Source organism: Myotis brandtii, unplaced genomic scaffold (assembly GCF_000412655.1).
Source record: "Myotis brandtii unplaced genomic scaffold, ASM41265v1 scaffold547, whole genome shotgun sequence".
Lineage (NCBI taxonomy): Eukaryota > Metazoa > Chordata > Mammalia > Chiroptera > Vespertilionidae > Myotis > Myotis brandtii.
This window is the reverse complement of record NW_005370024.1, coordinates 2,008,629-2,021,512: the sequence shown is the minus strand read 5'-3', so window position 1 is coordinate 2,021,512 and position 12,884 is coordinate 2,008,629. Positions and strand designations below refer to the sequence as shown.

The 12,884-nt window shown below is 35.9% G+C and overlaps 1 protein-coding gene across 11 annotated transcripts in view; it reads left to right on the top strand.

The window, feature by feature from the left end:
- Positions 1-12,884, top strand: part of CPEB2 (cytoplasmic polyadenylation element binding protein 2) — a 64,529-nt gene that overhangs the window by 26,261 nt on the left and 25,384 nt on the right. For all 11 annotated transcript variants that reach the window (XM_014549325.1, XM_014549323.1, XM_005878145.2 and 8 more), the window contains one exon: positions 5,585-5,635. In XM_014549325.1, the coding sequence (XP_014404811.1) occupies positions 5,585-5,635 (51 nt within the window). The remainder of the gene's footprint in view (positions 1-5,584; positions 5,636-12,884) is intronic.

Genomic DNA, 12,884 nt, shown 5'->3' with positions numbered 1-12,884 from the left:
ATGTATCATACATATCTGTTGAACACTTGATATACATATGGGGTTCTAAATATATGTATTAATTTACTTATTTCTTACAGCTAAGAGGTAGCTATTTATTCTTATTTTACAGTTGGGTGACTATGGTGGCTTATTAATAATTGCACAAGTTTTAGTGCTAGTAAGTGGTGAAACTTAGTAGCTCTTGAGTTTGAGTTTTTAACCACTACACCATACTATCTGTCTTATTAATTGGTCTAATGTTAATTCTAACCCAGGTTCTCTATGATTCTGATGTGATTTAAATTGTGTTTTGACACAGACTACGATGTGGTGATTACCAGCGGGAAGGGAGGGGTGTTAGTAAAGGGTAAAGGGGCTCACATATATGGTGACAGAGGAAGATTTATCTTTGGGTGATGGGTACACAATGCAATATACAGATGATGGATTATAGAACTGTACACTTAAAATCTATATAACATTCTTCACCAATGTCACCCCAATATATTTAATTAAGAAAAGGAATTGGCAGAATGATGGCAGTGTTCTCTAGTATTTTCTCATCACTAATGAGGAGTAGGTTGGCATCATTAACCAGGGATCATTTTTTGTCTATATTTATTAAAGAAAATAGTTATAGAGAAGGGGAAAATTTATCTTGACAAAGAATGAAGAGCAGGACTTGTTGTCCTCCCTCTTCTCCCCATACTTACGAGATTTAGAATGAACTGATAAAAACTTGTTCTGTAATATTTCCATTTCCTTAGAGAATATACTTTCTTGCCCCATGTAAACACATGTTTAGGTACTATGCTTTCGATTGAGCTCATGGGACAACATAAAACTCATAAATGGCTTAAATAAAATAGAAGTTTGTTTCTCTTACATAAACATAGGACCCCTAGAAGTGTTATGGTGATTTTCATGGATCTAGGCTTCTTCTGTCTGATTCTGTTATCCGTAACACCCAGCTTCTGCCTCATGATATAACATGGCTGTTTTAGTTTAGCCATCTCATCTTCATTCCAGCAAGCAGGAAAAAGGTAAAGGAAAGGGAATATCTTCCCTGAAACTATTCATACCAATTCTGCTTTACATCTCATTGGCCAGCTTACATACATGGGCACATGTAACTACAAGGAAGGCTGAGAAATGTAGATTTTTACTCTAGGCATTTGGGGGTCCTGCTATTCACAGGAACAGGTGTTAGTATACAACTACTAGTCTCTGCACCACAGGGCTTTTGGACAATAGGGAGAAGAAATTGGTTTTACAGCAATGTATTTTTACCTATATTGAAGTATGTTTCTAATATACTATAGAAAATTCTGTGACTTTTTTTAATGGCTGATTTTTTCCTATAATTAGCCATATACACCTTCTTTTGAATTACTTTACCTCCTAGGATGTCATTATAAGATAGTGATTAAGAGTTTGGAGCCAAACTGTCAGGGTTGGAGTCCTGCCAGAGCCACCTGACAGGTGTAACTTGGGCAAGTGATTTCGTCTTTTGTGGCACAGAGTCTTTATCTTCAATGGGAAGATCATAGTACCTAACTCATAGATTGTTGTGAGGGCTAAATAACTGGTTGTGTAGAACTTAGAAAAGTTTCTGGCACAAGCCCTTAAATGTTAAGTTATCAATTGGCAGGTTCTTAGTGAAAGTAATTTTAAACTATCCTAAGTAAAATGTAACTGTAAAAGTTAACTTGTAAAGATGTAGTTTCACTGAAGTAGAGAAAAAGTAATTGTATAATTTCAACATAGTCTAAATTTCTTTCTTTCATTTTGGAGTATTTTATTATGTTGAGAGATTTTTCTGCTTTGACATCTATATTTTAGAACATATACACAAGTATATATTCATTTGTAAATAGGTAGCTGTCTTTTGAACTTTCCACATGTGTGCCTTTTAAGTCCCTTTAGAGCCAAGAAGTCAAAAACTATTAGCAATAAAATTATCTTGTTATCTGTGTCTTGGGATAAATAAAATGAACAATGAATCTGTTAGAGGGTAGTTATGTGGCAGTTGAAAGTTAGTGGGGTTTTTTAAGTGGAGCGAGGCTTAAGGCTTTGTTCAGTTTACTTTTTCCAGGGAGTTTTGCCTGAATCCCTGGACTTGGTTAAATACCTTTGTGGGGGTTTTTATATAGCATACTGTACATAACTCTTCACATTTGGCAGATTTTATTGAAATTGTATATTTGTGTCTGTCTTCACTACTACATCATAAGCACCAAGGGAAGACTGTATATTATGCATATTTGTATTCTCAGCCTCCCACACACTGTCAGTGTGCAAGACTTAATGAACTTGTTATACAGAACAGCAACACAGGTTGCCACTTTCATAGTTTTGATGCTCAGTCTCAAGTCAGAAATAACAGTAATTTTTTTGTGGTCTTATATTGTTCTCTAAATTTACTCATCTGCAACAAGATGTTTAGAAATAGGCATATTTCCAAAATAAACTATGATACTTCAAAGTAATGTTCCATGCTATTGGAATCCTGTTTAGGAAAGCTCTGCTTTCTGTACATACTAAGCTATCACAACAATAAACATATTTCTGTGCTGTTAGAGTGACACCTTTGTTTAAGATTTATCTTGTATGGAATATTTGGACAGAATAAAGGGCCCAGAAATGTAGAGTAGTTGCAGAGGTAGTGAAGGTAATGCAGTTCATCTGTACTCCTCACTAATCACACCAACTCCATTCAGATATTTATTGGTCACCCTTCTGGTGGCAATACATTATTTGTTATCATAATGTCTTTTTACCCTATTTATTTATTTATTTATTTTTAAAATATTTATTGTTGAATTACATATGTCCTCTTCCCCCCCACCCCCCATTGACCCCTTCTAGTCTGCCCCCGCCCTGTGCCCCAGGCCTTCACCACCCTATTGTCTGTGTCCATGGGTTAGGCATATATGCATTCAAGTTCTTTGATCTCTTTCCACCCACCCACACCCTCCTTTCCTCAGATTCAACAGTCTGTTCCATGCTTCTATGTCTCTGGATCTATTTGGTTCATCAGTTAATTTTGTTCTTTACATTCTACATATGAGTGAGATCATGTAATGCCTGTCTTTCTCTAACTGGCTTATTTTGCTCAGCATATTGCTCTCCAGGTCCCAATAATGTCTTCTTAAAGGGACTGTGCTGAAAGTTGCTAAAATGCAATCTCACAGACATTTAATTTTTAGCAGATTTCTAAATGGTTTTTAATGTATCTCTTAAATAGTCTATCAGAGATTTAGGTGTAAGAGAAAAGCCCTATATTTTAATGAACTAAAAACAGTGATTATCCTCACTGTTGGCATTTCACCAAACAAGCTAGAATGTAAAAATGCTGGATAAACTACAGTATGTTCATGCATACCTTTTTTTCTTAATATATACTTTTGTCCTTTCTGCATTTACTAATGCAAAACTCCTAACTGAAGAATGACTCAAAGGAAATACTATGCTATTCTCTTAAGCCTTACTATTTTCATTTTTTATATTTTTATTTTTATATCATCTGTAAACTTAAAACAAGTTAGATTTCCAGTATCTGTGATAATACTTCTAAGACATTTTCATTAAATTTCTTCAAATACAACTATATAAAATGATACGGAATTAAATGGCAAATCATCATGAATTTTTAATGTTTATTATTTTAATATTTAGGTTTTTTATTTAAAAATAGAAATTACTTTTTTCAAATTTTATTTTTAGCAAAACAAAATTACAATGTAATACTAAGAAATTCTCACATCCTCTATTAAGTTTGAAAGACTAGGATATCTACATTGTTTTTACATTTCAAAATAAATAGGCTTTATTCTATAGGGATTTTTTTCCAAATCTCATTGTGCTCTTATGATCTAAGTAGGTTAACTGTTTTTGTTTGTTTGTTTGTTTGTTTATTTTATTTTTTTATTTATTTATTTTTTTGCTAAAAGTATTACAAAGGGTATTACATATGTGTCCTTTTTTTCCCCGCCCTTGACAATCCCCTGGCCTCCCCTACCCCCCAGTGTCTTATGTCCATTGGTTTTGCTTATATGCATGCATACAAGTCCTTCGGTTGATCTCTTACTCCCCTCCCTTCTGCCCCCCAACCCTCTCTGGCCTTCCCACTGCAGTTTGACAATCAGTTTGAGGCAGCTCTGCCTCTGTATCTATTATTGTTCAAAAGTTTGTAATGGTCTTTATTATCCATGAATGAGTGAGATCATGTGGTATTTTTCCTTCATTGACTGGCTTATTTCACTTAGCATAATGCTCTCCAGTTCCATCCATGCTGTTGCAAATGGTAAGAGTTCCTTCTTTTTTACAGCAGCATAGTATTCCATCGTGTAGATGTACCACAGTTTTCTAATCCATTCATCTACTGATGGGCACTTAGGCTGTTTCCAGATCTTAGCTATGGTGAATTGTGCTGCTATGAACATATGGGTGCACATATCCTTTCTGATTGGTGTTTCTGGTTTCTTGGGATATATTCCTAGAAGTGGGATCACAGGGTCAAATGGGAGTTCCATTTCCAGTTTTTTGAGGAAACTCCATACTGTCTTCCATAGTGGCTGCACCAGTCTGCATTCCCACCAGCAGTGCACAAGTGTTCCTTTTTCTCCACATCCTCTCCAGCACTTGTCGTTTGTTGATTTGTTGATGATAGCCATTCTGACAGGTGTGAGATGGTACCTCATTGTTGTTTTGATTTGCATCTCTCGGATGATTAGTGACTTTGAGCATGTTTTCATATGTCTCTTGGCTTTCTGAATGTCCTCTTTTGAAAGGTGTCTATTTAGGTCCTTTGCCCATTTTTTGATTGGATTGTTTATCTTCTTTTTGTTAAGTTGTATGAGTTCCCTATAAATTTTGGAGATTAGGCCCTTATCAGATATGACGTTGGCAAATATGTTTTCCCACGCAGTGGGTTTTCTTGTTGTTTTGTTGATGGTTTCTTTTGCTGTGCAGAAGCTTTTTATTTTGATGTAGTCCCATTTGTTCATTTTCTCTTTAGTTTCAAGTGCCCTAGGAGCTGTATCAGTGAAGAAATTGCTTTGGCATATGTCTGAGATTTTGTTGCCTTTGGATTCTTCTAGAATTTTTATGGTTTCCTGTCGTACATTTAAGTCCTTTATCCATTTTGAGTTTATTCTTGTGTATGGTGTAAGTTGGTGGTCTAGTTTCATTTTCTTGCATATATCTGTCCAATTTTCCCAACACCATTTATTGAAGAGACTATCTTGGCTCCATTGTATGTTCTTGCCTCCTTTGTTAAATATTAGTTGAGCATATTGGTTCGGGCTAATTTCTGGACTCTCTATTCTATTCCACTGATCTATATGTCTGTTCTTGTGCCAGTACCAGGCAGTTTTGAGAACAGTGGCTTTGTAATACAGCTTGATATCTGGCATTGAGATGGTTAACTGTTTTTGTTTTCAACTTTCAAAGATCATTTTAGTTAATGTACTTTGAGTTAAACATTACCTTTTTAGTCCTTAAGAAATATGCTGTGTTCAATAATTTTCCCCTTATGCCCCTTTCTTTTTTTAATTTGCAAATAGCTCAATAATCTTCACACTTTCCTGTCTTTTTAAAGGTCGATTGAGCTATCCACATCCAGGAACTGACAATCTGTTGATGTTAAATGGTAAGTTGTATGAAACCATTTTATTTTTCCAATTGATTTACATAAATAAAGATGATTGAATGCCTTTCTCTAAACCTTTCCTATACTATATGTTAGTCATATTATAGTTACAAAAATAAAGCTACAAATCTTTCTGTACAGAAAGCAGAATTGGGTGTTTGAATATATTCTGGCTGGCAAAGCAGCCATTGAAGAATATTTATGATAGTATGACTTAATTCAGTTATCACAGTCTTTGGAGACAGTCCTGAGTTTGAATATTGGCTTTCCAGGCAATGGGGTAACCTTGATGAAGTAACTTCTGTGAGCATGGGAATAAAATCTAAAGGTTTATTAGGAGAATTAAATGAGATAATGTCTGCAAATATATAGAATTTGTTATTACTATAGCACTTCTGTTAATGTCCAACTAAGGAATATACTGGTGATTTTGTAAACATGGTGGTCACACTAACTTTATTTATTCTAACTAGAACGTTTACAATGTGAAATTCACCAAAGGTAGGAAAAGAATAAACTTTCATTAAACTTTGTTTTCTTTCTGTTAGACAGACATTGTATTCAGAGAGTTACAGTACTAACACATTCATGACTGTGGGAGTAGGCATGAAGGATTAAAATATACTTCAGAAAGGTATTTTTAAATCAGAAGGTGGGTGATGAGCAGGAAGTAGGAAGAAGTAATAATAGAGATAGTATTTACTTTAAAATACATAATTATATCATTAGAATGGCTTGACTTCTATTTCAACTACACCTTAGCTGAAAAAAGATGGCAATGAAGTTGGAGGACAAATGCTGAAAAAAGGCCAATGTAAAGCTAGACCATGTGCACCAATGTTAAGTGAAGACTATTTTAGTAACAGAAAGGTGGAAATAAAGTCCAGGCTACCTGGGAGAATGTCAAGGTGGAATGGATTTTCGAATGAGAGAGTAACTAAAGATTAGATACGGTGATCGGTTCATTGTGTTTGACCATTATGTATTGAGTTGCCCACCACACGTCAGCTTAGTCTGAGCACTGGGTTATCTATCAGTGAAGGTTTGTAAGGACAGTTAGAGGTAGAACTGTCAAGGTTCTATTTCCGGGGCCAGACTGTGTACTCTACACTGAAGCCGCGTCCACCCTGGACCTCAAAAACAGTCCACTAGGCCAAGTTTATTAATCCAGTGAATCACAGTGTTTATATAGACTTTGACCTTCTGGTACTAGAACTTACATTCCAGGACTTCATTCAACTGTTTTTCTACCACAGAATTAAAAAAACCATTATTTGAGTAGCTGGTCTCTGACCTTTAAATCTATGACTATAACTTATATTATTGAAATTGAGTTTATAAAACTGAAAATAGATAATAATTTTTCTTATTCTTGTGGCTTGAATTATAAAATAATGATAGATTTAGGTAACAATAAATTATTTATATATTGATCCTTCTTTAAACACTTTAAAAAATATTCTTTGTGATAAATAATGATCATTCACATTTCTATATTAACTTCGAAACAAAGCAATTCAGTTGAAAATTTTGAATTTACAAATGTTTCACATAATCTGTCAAAATCCATCTGAAGGAAAATCCATCTGAGATAATCTGTTAGATCATTCACAGATGTTCTTAGATTGTTAAATGTGTAATAAGCTAGGAAAATTTAGAAGTATATTGTAATCACCTTAGAATATGTCAGTTATGTGTGAGCAAAGGGCTTAGTTGCTGAACTGTTTTTACAACTTAAACTTTTGGTTACACTAAACATAATTAAATGAATTTATTTTATCAGTTGCTTAAATTTTTCTAAATAATCTAGATGTTAGATTGAAAATGTTTCATCACATAGTAGAAACAAGTACATTTTGTTTCAGGAAAGAGTTGCATCTTGTGGGCAAATCTGTTTTTTAATCATGTGAGCAGTCTTCATAGTCTGCCACTTTATGGTCACAATACATACTCAGTAAAGCATCCTGAAAATTCTGAACTTTTTCTGGTAAGAGACGGTGCAGATAAAAGATCATGAAGCTAGGACATTAAAATGTGTTTAGGGCAGCAGAGACAGTTTTATTCAAAGAGAAAACATTCATTTTGCTCATTTGGAGATCATTGGTTAAGAGGGGGAAGCAAGAGTCAGAAAATTGGGTATATTTATAGGATAAAGAAGTATTTGAATATTAAAAATTTAAACAGATTTTTGTAGACATCAAGATTTATTGACGAGAAAAGTAGGCAAAGGGCACTAAAACATAAGGGGAATTTTTTTGAGCTAGTTTGTAACAGCTTGTAATTCAACTATATTTTTAACAAATTGTCTCCCTGAGAAATGTGGAAATTAAGTGATGTTAATAACAAGCCTCTACCTATGGTAAATTATTATTAAACTAGAGGTCCGGTGCACAAAATTCGTGCACGGAGGGGGCGGTTCCCTCAGCCCAGCCTGCATCCTCTCCAATTGGGGACCCCTTGGGAGATGTCCGACTGCAATCTGGGACCGCTGGCTCCTAACTGCTCACCTGCCTGCCTGCCTGATTGCCCCTAACTGCCTCTGCCTGCCAGCCTGATCACCCCTAACTGCCCTCCCCTGCCGGCCTGGTTGTCCCTAACTGCCTCTGCCTGCCTGCCTGATGGCTCCTAACTGCCCTCCCCTGCTGGCCTGGTTGTCCCCAACTGCCCTCCTCTGCTGGCCAATTTGGTTCTGATTGGTCAGTTTCAATGCCAGCATCAATAGCTCCGCCTGCTAGGCAGCCATTAGCTCCCCACAGCACCCAGATTTGGTTCTGATTGGTCGGTTTCTATGCCAGTCAGCATCAAAAGCTCTGCCTCTTAGGCAGCCATTGGCTCCCCACAGCACCCACATTTGGTTCTGATTGGTCAGTTCCTATGCCAGTCAGCATCTCTGGGCCTATCAATGGGGCCTGATCAGAAGCCCTGGTGGAGGCCTGGAAAGAAATGGAGGAGTTGCTGCTGGCCAGACTGGGAGAGAAAGAGAGAGGTAAGTGCTGATCAAAAGCTGCCACAGAGGCAACGGATCAGTCCCTGCTTCTCTCTTCAGGCCTCTCTCTGGCCCTGATGCGCAGCCCCCTCAGCAGTCAGTGCTGGGGCACCGCACCTGCAGCGGAAGCAATCAGTGCTGTGACTGCAGGATTGACTTCCGGTAGGTCGAGCCTCGGTCGTTACTGATCCTTATGACCCAGGGTTTTTATATATTAGGATATTATTGACTGTTTAAAAAAAGTGTAGATCTCATGCATAGAGCTGCTTCTAAAATAATTACACTCTAGTATGTCAGAGATTTAACTATAAGACAATTGATTAAATAAGTTGTATTATTTAACCAATAAGCATAGCTAATATTATTTACTTTGAAAATTGATATTTAATAATACATTAGTATTTTGTGTGGTAGTTTAATAGTAGTTCATAGTGGTTGGTACCACAGACTCTGGAGCCAGATTCTCTGAGCTTAAGCTCAAATTTGCCCTTTCTAGCTATGTGACCTTGGGCAACTTACCTAACTTCACTGTGACTCAGATTCTTTCTGTCTAAGAGAGAGCATGCTGCCTGCCCCAAGGGATTGTTTGAGAAGTGAAAGCATTCATTCATGTAAAGTATGTATCTGGAACAGTTCCTGGAAGGAAACGTTAGCTGTGGCAGTGGGTGATGATGAACAGTGACAAAAATCACTTTGAAAGAGTAAAAATCATGTCCTATTAATAGAAAAAGGAGTTGGATCCGTTTACTTTGAATAATTTAAAATTAAAGAAAGCATAAACTTATATTTTCAATTATTTGAAGGATGTTATATATAATGAACAAAGGAGGCTTATTTTTTGTTATTGCAGAAAGCCAAACCAGAACCATTTTGAAGAAGCTATATAGGGACAAATTTGGGTCAATAAAAGGAAAATGACTCAGGCAGTTTCCTAAAGAGTGGTGTGCTTGCCCGTGTTACAATGACTTTTGATGGTACACAAATATGCATTAAAATAAATGCATTACAAATTAAGGTCATTCTTTAGAAAATACAGAACTGGCAGAAATCTGTGATGTTCCAGTAGTACTAGGCTTGTGTCCATTTAATAAAGAATAATATATAAATAGTATAGTTATGCAGATAAGGCGAACATTATAAAGGTTTTATGATCCTATCTTCCTAGTTAATTAGTGTTATGGTTAAACTTTTAAATATTCCTTTAATTAAGGGACAAATAAGGTATGGGATAAAGGTCGGGAGGTTGGTAAAACTATGATGTACCTCTGATAAATCTTTAACTCCGAGCCTCTGTTAACGCAGATAGAGTAAAAGAGGTATAATCCCACACCCATATGTCTCATGAAGTTGTATCAATTTTTTTTTTATTGTAACAACAAAAAATGCTAAAGAAATATAACTGCAAGCAGCTCCTACTTCTGAACAGACCATAGTCCTCAAATCAAGTGGAAATCAAGTGGAATTGACTGGTGGAGACTCTGCCACTATTGAGTAATCCAAACGTTGTAGGAGTCCAACTGGAACATCCAGAGGCTTTTAAGGAAAGTCTCCTTGCATAGGAGTTGGTAGATTGCTTAAAAACCAAAGGTTAAGTACACTTTGAAGTCAGAATGACAGCTTGAATGTTTATATTTCTATAGGTGTATAAATCTTACACTTCTTATTATCAATAGTAAAAAAAAATACGAAACAGAAATACTCTCTTTTTCATAGTAGTACAGAACATTCAAGTATTGGTTTCTGTTTGAATTATGTTTTCCCCTTAACCCCTGCATCAAGGAAAGTAGTATTTTTATTAATGCATATGGTTTTTCAAAACGAGAACAGATAGAGTAGAAGTATGGGAGGATGGGATTAGCAGCATAGTTTGAAATTTAAATATGCAATATGCAGTTATTAGCCACTTAGAACCATGTTTGTAATCAAGAGCTTGATGTGCTTTTGGGAGGAAAGAAGTTATGTTTCTTTTAAGAAAATTTACTCAGAAACGAAATTCTATTTCTGAAGGCAGAAACTCTAAATGGACTATATTAAGTCACAAACATAGAAACTTAAGCATGTAATCAGTTCTTTTTTTATGCTGATGGAAGTGAGTGTAGACAACAGACTTATTTTGGATCTTGAATAGGATTATGATAAGAGTTGGGGAGTGGTATATTTTTCTCCTGGGTTATGGCTCAAGATTTTAGAGTTAAGAAATAATAATTTTTTTTTTTTTTTAGTTTCACACCAAGGTAACTTTAACCTTTAAGTATTTCCAGCTGATTTGATATGTTTATCTGTCACTTCCTCCTGTTGTAGTAACTCAAGTACCACAACTGAGCTAAGAGCCAATACATATGGGCAAAAGACCCTAAAGAGAATGCTAGAATTATTTGTTTTTTTGTTTGTTTGTTTGTTTTAAAATATATTTTAAAAAATATTTTTTTTTTTTACAGGGAAGGGAGAGAGATAGAGAGTTAGAAACATCAATGAGACAGAAACATCGATCAGCTGCCTCTTGCACACTCCCTACTGGGGATGTGCCCTCAACCAAGGTTACATGCCCTTGACCGGAATCGAACCTGGGAGCCTTGAGTCCGCAGGCTGACGCTCTATCCACTGAGCCAAACCGGTTAGGGCATGTTTGTTTGTTTTTTGTAGCTATGGATTAGAACCCAATAATAATATTGGTAACCCAGGACCAAATTGTAAAGCCACTTGCATAGGAAAGATCTTCAGGCATTTCTTACAGCCCCTCTTATTATTTTCATTAAAGGAAAGAAAAGATATATATGTAAATACATAATATAATTTTAACATTCATGTGTATACACACAAAAATATATATTTATACATATATTTTAAATAGCCAATTCCCCATTTTTGTATAAAGTATTTTTATAATGTACCTGAAATTTTATGTTCTAAATACAGTTTTTAATACTTAAAAAAAGTACTCACTTTTTTCTAAATCATATTATAAATGAGATTGGAGGGGTATATTGTTTAAAGAAGACTTTTAAAAAACATAATAGATAGTAATTTACTGAATTTTTTCTCCCTAAGGTTTTCTGATAAAGTTATAGCAGAATATACCCCAGAAATTCACGTAGAAACATTGGTAGGAAATGAGTACACCCATCATTGTTTCGGGTGATGGCAGCAGATTGGTTATTTCCATGACAAGGAATAGGAAATGTTTCACATGGTTTAACTCCATGTGCAGTCAGTTCTAATTTTGGTAATGAAGAGACTTGGAATCTGAGAGTTGTCCAAAAAACAAGTGGAATAACTCTATAGGATTCTAAAATTCCTCAGTATGAGATAGTTGGAGAAATTTTCTAAATAATTGTGTTCAAGCCCAGGAATGAGATGAAATCTAAGGTGCTGTGAACACTTGCATTTATTTTCGCTGTTTTAGTATTGAGCAGTTTCAGCTAAGAACATAAACTGGTTATGGTATCAATAATTTTCAGTAAGTTAAGAATTCTGTGCCAGATTATGAACTTCATTAAAATTTGTAATGTGACTTAAACTTGAGAATAGTTTTATTTGCTATATAAATGCCCTCCCCTGCTGGTACAGTTGCCCCCAACTGCCCTCCCCTGCAGGCCTGGTCCCTGCCAACTGCCCTCCCCTGCAGGCCTGGTCACCCCCAACTGCCCTCTCCTGCTGGCCTGGTCCCTCCCAACTGCCCTCTCCTGCCGGCCATCTTGTGGTGCCCATCTTGTGACCACATGGGGGCGGCCATCTTTGACCACATGGGGTTGGCCATCTTGTGCAAGGGTGTGACAGTCAATTTGCATATTACCTCTTTATTATATAGGATAAAGATAGCAGAATGAAAGATTTTCAAATGACGTTATTTTCCATAAAAGACTGATGTAAACCTTATATATTTTTTTACTTATTTCTTGAACTGTAAATGACTAAGATAGTTGACAAATTTATTTGTTCCCTTTTTATTACAGGGGAACTAATGCTATATTCTCACCTTATAGATACCTTATATTAAAGCCTTGGTATAAAATTTAAAATGCATTTTGAAAACTTCAATAATATATATACAAACACACACACACACACACTCACACACACACACACACACACACACACACACACACATATATATATTCTAATAAAACAGAAACATGCAAATTGATCGCACCTCCGCTATACCCAAGCCATGCCCACCAGCCAATCAGAGCAACTATATGCAAATTAACCCAACCAAGATGACAGCTGGCAGCCACGGAGCTGGAGCAAGCAGGAGGCTTGGTT